General features: G+C 40.6%; 1 protein-coding gene across 2 annotated transcripts in view; it reads right to left on the bottom strand.

Moving 5' to 3' along the window:
- Window positions 1-6038, bottom strand: part of GFPT1 (glutamine--fructose-6-phosphate transaminase 1) — a 66411-nt gene that overhangs the window by 45664 nt on the left and 14709 nt on the right. For both annotated transcript variants that reach the window (XM_017522083.2, XM_017522084.2), the window contains exons 2-3: window positions 5663-5770; window positions 1624-1731 (exon numbers count right to left, since the gene is read on the bottom strand). In XM_017522083.2, coding sequence (XP_017377572.1) covers window positions 1624-1731; window positions 5663-5770 — 216 coding nt within the window. The remainder of the gene's footprint in view (window positions 1-1623; window positions 1732-5662; window positions 5771-6038) is intronic.

The raw sequence follows: 6038 nt of genomic DNA, 5'->3' as shown, positions 1-6038 counted from the left end.
TTTAAAAAAAAAAAAAAAAAAAAAGATTGGGAGTAAAGCAGATACCCAATACCTACACTTGAAAAATAAACCAGTTGGCCAGGTACAGTGGCTCACGCCTGTAATCCCAGTACTCTGGGAGGCCAAGGCAGGTAGATCACTTGAGGTCAGGAGTTCAAGACCAGCCTGGCCAATATGGTGAAACCCCATCTCTACCAAAAATACAAAAATTCACCAGGCATGGTGGCATGCACCTGTAATTCCAGCTACTCAGGAGGCTGAGATAGAAGAGTCACTTGAACCCAGGAGGCAGAGGTTGCAGTGAGCCAAGATTGCGCCATTGCACTCCAGCCTGGGCACTGCAGCAAGACTCCATCTCAAATAAAAAAAACAAAAACAAAAAGAGTTTACTGCTGAAGAGGCATGTTTCAATATGTTGACATTCAAAAATGGTGATTCTGGCGACATCTGCCTTTCTAGCCTCCCATATTTGTCCATCAATAATGGAAATAAAAAGGACTACCACCATTCCATCAACAAACCTGCCATCCCTATTCTTATCTTTAGCTATGCTATTCTACTCAGAAGGTCCTCCCTTCACATATTCACTGACCAAATATAATCAGCAGTCATTCTCTATGTATTCCCAGTCTCGTCAACTTGTGGGAACTCTCCCCTGAATCTCACAGCAATGTCTGTTCTCTCCTACAGAATCCACTGTAATCAGCCGGGTATACAGGATACAGAACACACAGTAGATATTTATACTATTGTTTTTGAAGTGTAGTTATTTGGGTGTCTGCTTTACCCTAGCTAATCTTACACTACAATACAGGCAAAATAAGTATTGATTTAATTTGTTAAACAAGTACTACAAAGCTAAATGTATGGCTTATGTGGAAAAAAAAAAAAATCTATCATTTTCCTCTACCTGTACTCTTTCACAATGATTATGATGGCATTCATTTGAGTAGGTACATAAAATACTTGCTGTTTCCTGGGTTTTGCGGAGAATTTTAAAAATATTTTTTCAATCAATCTACTTCAAAGTTTGCTTTGTTTTCAAGTTTCTTGTGCAAAAATAAAATGTGCAAGCATAATGTTATGATCTAAATACTGAGAAGTAAATCCTCTTTGATGGGGCATACATTTCGGACAACTCCTTATGCCAGAGAAAAAAATTGTGAGGGAAAACATGATACTTAACAGATTATATCAGACCTACTAAAAGGTGCAATGTCCAAATTGACTACATCCAAGTTAGGCAATTAGTCCAAAGCGAAGACAATTAGCAAGTGAAGACACATGTATAAGGGCACCACTAAAAATGCCTTTTGTCCTATGAAAGGCTCTTCCTCAGGAATGGTGGCTCTGAAGCTACTTGATTTAATATTCAAAGCTTGCGCTGAAGGAAATATGCCTAACTAATTTTGTTCCCTAGTTGCAATGATTATTTTTCAGGTTCAGGCACATTTTAAAACTAGTCTAGACGGTAACAAAACTACTTTTCTTCCCTCCCTTTAATGTTAGACCATTATCATTAAAATGGGTCTCAAAATATGAGGGGGGGTAACTTGGTGGGGAATGGGAAGGGGAAAAGGAAGAGAAGGGGAGGTGGGACAAAAATCAAACTAAGTACATTACTGTGAACTTCTTCATCCAGTGCCTTAACTTTTCCTTTCTTCTTAATAAGCTGGATTTTGCAGGCATTGGCTTCCCAATCTTTGTCATTGCCTCCATCAACTCCCACACCTAAACCATCATAAGTAAAAGAGCAAGACTTAGAAACTGGCTACTGATAAAATTATTGCAAGGCAAAATTTTTAATTAAAAAAATGACTCATCTAAATAACCCACTTATTTATCAATTCAACATCTACTGAAAACCTACTGTGTGTCAAAAACCAGGATAGCTGCTAGAGATAAAAATAAAAAGAACTCAATTCCTGTCCTCAAATTTCTAAGTAAATCAAGAAGACAGACAAGGAAAAAATAATTCAGCATGATTATGAATTATAATAAAGATACTACAGGTTACAATTGGAGTACAATGGAGAAATGCAAAAGATGGGCACCCACCTGAGAAGGTGGCTAAGGAGGGAAGGTCAGGGAACACATCTCTTAAAAGCCTCCTTAAGTTGCTAAGGAATTTGAAAAAGCTACCCTAAAGATACTGGGAAAACACTTTGTCCTGTCAGCAGAGAAGTGATTCAGCAAAAATGTTTAGCAAAGTCCTTCTAGAAACAGTGCAAAGAATTAGAGGGAGAGAAATGGAAGGAAGTTCCATTTGCTGTAACTATAAAGTTATAGTTACAGCAAAGCAAAAATGAAGAGCACTTGAACTAAACAGTGGTAATGCAGAAAGAGATAAGTGATATTGAGAAGCGGAATTGAGAATGTAAGTGAGAAGGCAAGAGAAGTCCGGAATACCTCAAAGGACTTGTTGAATGATTCTTAAAAGGGACATAAAAAACAGACTGGGCATGCCTGTAATCCCAGATAATCGGAGGCTGAGGCAGAAGAATGGCTTGAACCCAGGAGGTAGAGGTTGCAGTGAGCTGAGATCACACCATTCATTGTACTCCACCCTGTGCGAAAGAGCAAGGCTCCATCTCAAAAACAAACAAAAAACAGAGTGGGGAGTGGGGTGGGGACTGCAGTGTATCAGTTTGTTTTTTCTGAGACAGAGTCTCGATCTGTCGCCCAGACTGGAGGGCAGTGGCACGATCTCGGCTCACTGCAATCTCTGCCTCCCGGATTCAGGCAGTTCTCCTGCCTCAGCCTCACGAGTAACTGCGATTACAGGCGCATGCCACGATGCGTGGCTAATTTTGTTTTTTTTTTTTTTAGTAGAAACAGGGTTTCACCATGTTGGTCAGGCTGGTCTCAAACTCCTTACCTCAAGTGATCCACCCACCTTGGCCTCCCAAAGTGCTGCGATTACAGGCGTGAGCCACCACACCCGGCCTCAGTTCAATTTTTGAACATGCAAAGTTTAAAATATCATGGTCTATCTAGGAAGAAACTTCTAGGAGGCCTAGAATATAGCTTGGGAGATACAACTTGCTCAGGTAAATACACCTTGCCTAGAAGTCACCAATATGGCCAGGCACAGTGGCTCACGCCTGTAATTCCAACACTTTGGAAGGCCAAGGCAAGCGGATCACCTGAGGTGGAGAGTTCAAGACCAGCCTGACCAACATAAAGAAACCCCATCTCTACTAAAAATACAAAATTAGCCAAGCGTGGTGGCACATGCCAGTAATCCCAGCTACTCGGAAGGCTGAGGTAGGAGACTCGCTTGAACCCAGGAGGCAGAGGATTGCTGTGAGCAAAGATTGCACCATCGCACCCCAGCCTGGGCAACAAGAGTGAAACTCCATCTCAAAAAAAAAAAAAAGAAGTCCCCAACATACTCACACACAAAATCATTAAAATAAACAAAAAGAAAACAAAGAAACAAAAAAAGAAGTTACCAACATAATAGAAGGCCGATGAAGTCAGAGCTCACACAAGAAGACACAAAATAAAAAAAGTGGGCCTAGAAAAGAATCTTGGTTGGGTGTGGTGGCTCACACCTGTAATCCCAGCACTTTGGGAAGCCGAGGCAGATGGATCACCTGAGGTCAGGAGTTCAAGACCAGCCTGGGCAACATGGTGAAATCTCATCTCTACTAAAAGTACAAAAATTAGCCGGGCATGGTGGCGCGTGCCTGTAATCCCATCTCAACTGGAGAGGCTGAGGCAAGAGAATCACTTGAACCCAGGAGGCAGAGGTACAGCGGTGAGCCAAGGTTGCGGCGGTAAGCCAAGGTTGCAGTGGTGTACCGAGATCGTACAGGCCAATGCACTCCAGCCTGGGTGACAGAGCAGGACTCATCTCAAAAAAAAAAAAAAAAAGAATCTTGAAGAGCATTAATATTTGAGCAGAAGAAAACACTGAGTAGAAGAAAGGAGCCTCCAAAGCAAACAGAAAAGTAATCAGCATCTTAGGAAGAGAATGAGAAGATGTGTTGCCAAAGAAGCTAAAGAAGGAAAGAATTTTAAAAACAAAGGAGTAGAGGAACTGACTTTCCATTACTAAGGAAAGTCAAGGAAGATAAATGCCCTTTGCACGTGGCAATGTTAAGTGTACAAAAAAAGAGTAACACCGAATGTGTGAAACTGCTATCCTTAGAAAGGCTTGTTTTCAAGGTTGGTCCTTCATTAGTGTCTAGAAACTTGGTTTTTGGAAGGATTTCTATCACCCTAACTAAGAGGGGCTCATTATGCAAACTGTGCAAACAATGTGGTTTATGCTGAACATCTGCTTTTCTTCTGAGAGTCTAGAATTTTGGTACATGCTAGGCAGAGGGTGTCTATGTGACCGGCCCCCAGTGAAAACCCTGGGCACTAATTCACTAGCAAGCAACTTGTGCCTAGCTTTCTCAAGACTTCACACAAAGCACCTTCATTGTGCTTTGTATTCTTTTGCTATAATGAAACATAGCCATGAGTATAACAAAATGCTGCGTGGGCACCGTAGCTCACGCCTGTAATCCCAGCACTTTGGGAGGCTGATGGGGGCGGATCACGAGGTCAAGAGATCGGGACCATCCTGGGCAACATGGTAAAACCCTGCCTCTACTAAAAAATAAAAGAAAAATTAGCTGGGTGTGATGGCGTGCGCCTGTAGTCCCAGCTACTCGGGAGGCTGAGGCAGGAGAATTGCTTGAACCCAGGAGGTGGAGGCTGCAGTGAACCGAGATTGTGCCACTGCACCCAGCCTGGTGCCTGGCAACAGAGCAAGGCTGTTTCAAAAAAATTAAAAACAAAATGCTGAGTCCTGTGAGTTGTCCTGGGGAATCAACGATCTAAGGATGGTCTTAGGAATCTCTGACACAGTTGAGGAAGGAGCTAGGGTAGAATATAAAGTTGCCAGAAAGCTATGTTTATGTGTCATTTATTTAAAATAAAAGAGGCTGGAATCAGTGGCTTTCCTGTAATCCCAGCACTTTGAGAGGCCAAGGCAGGAGGATCACTTGAGGCCAGGAGTTTGAGACCAGCCTGGGCAACATAGTGAGACCCTCGTCCCTACAAAAACTTTTTAAATATTAGCTGGGGATGGAGCTGCACAGCTATGGTCCTAGCTACTCAGGACTGGGGAGGGAGGATTGCTTGAGCTCAGAAGTTTGAGACTGCAGTGAGCTATGACTGCACCACTATACTCCAGCTTGGGTGACATAATGAGATTCTGTCTCAAAAATAAATAAGAAAAATGAATCTGAGGCAAGTGTATATGTCAAAGCATGAAATCAGTGAAGAAAAATTAAAGTTATAGGAAAGAAAAAAGAATTTAGAGAGTAAGCCCTTCATGAATTTTGTTTTATCATAATAATGCCCCATATGATGGTTTTATAGTAGTATTCTTAATAGAGGGTCACTGTAAGAAGCAATACTCCACATAAATGGTAACACTGTTGAGATTACATGAATAAATCCTTTAAACAAGATAAAAGACAAAAATTCTTCAGATTTACGCTTATTCAAAACAAAAGAGACTTTAATAAGAATCTAGTCTCCTAATAATAGGAGAATCTAGTCTCCTAATAAGAATCTAGTCTCCTAATAATAATTTCCTAAAAAAAAAAACTCTGCTTAAAGAATCATGCAAAATCCATAGTAATTTTTTAAAAGGAAGTACCAGCAGAATCATATCCTCTGTACTCCAGTCTCTGAAGGCCTTTGATTAGGGTCTCCAAGATTTCTCGTCTTGTTCGAGGAACGTGGTAGTTTAAGTAAGCAAATATACCTGCAAGTAAACAAATATTTAATGAAAATTTCTGATTTAAAAATCAAAATTAGCATAATTATGTCAATTATGTGAAAAAATGTAAAGTTAGATTCCATCTTTCAAGCAACACTTCAAACCATTTAAAGGCAATGGAACTTTTTCAAGGAGGAATTTCTCATAAGTATAAAAAACTAAACATGTCAAAATACATGTTTATAATTTTTTCAAAGACGCTTATAAAGCTGGCTACTTATTTTCCATGACTGGCTTTTTGTCAAGTGAAATT

This window comes from Cebus imitator, unplaced genomic scaffold (assembly GCF_001604975.1).
Source record: "Cebus imitator isolate Cc_AM_T3 unplaced genomic scaffold, Cebus_imitator-1.0 Scaffold23, whole genome shotgun sequence".
NCBI lineage: Eukaryota > Metazoa > Chordata > Mammalia > Primates > Cebidae > Cebus > Cebus imitator.
Note: the sequence above shows the minus strand (reverse complement) of the source record. Positions and strands in the feature narration are given on the sequence as shown.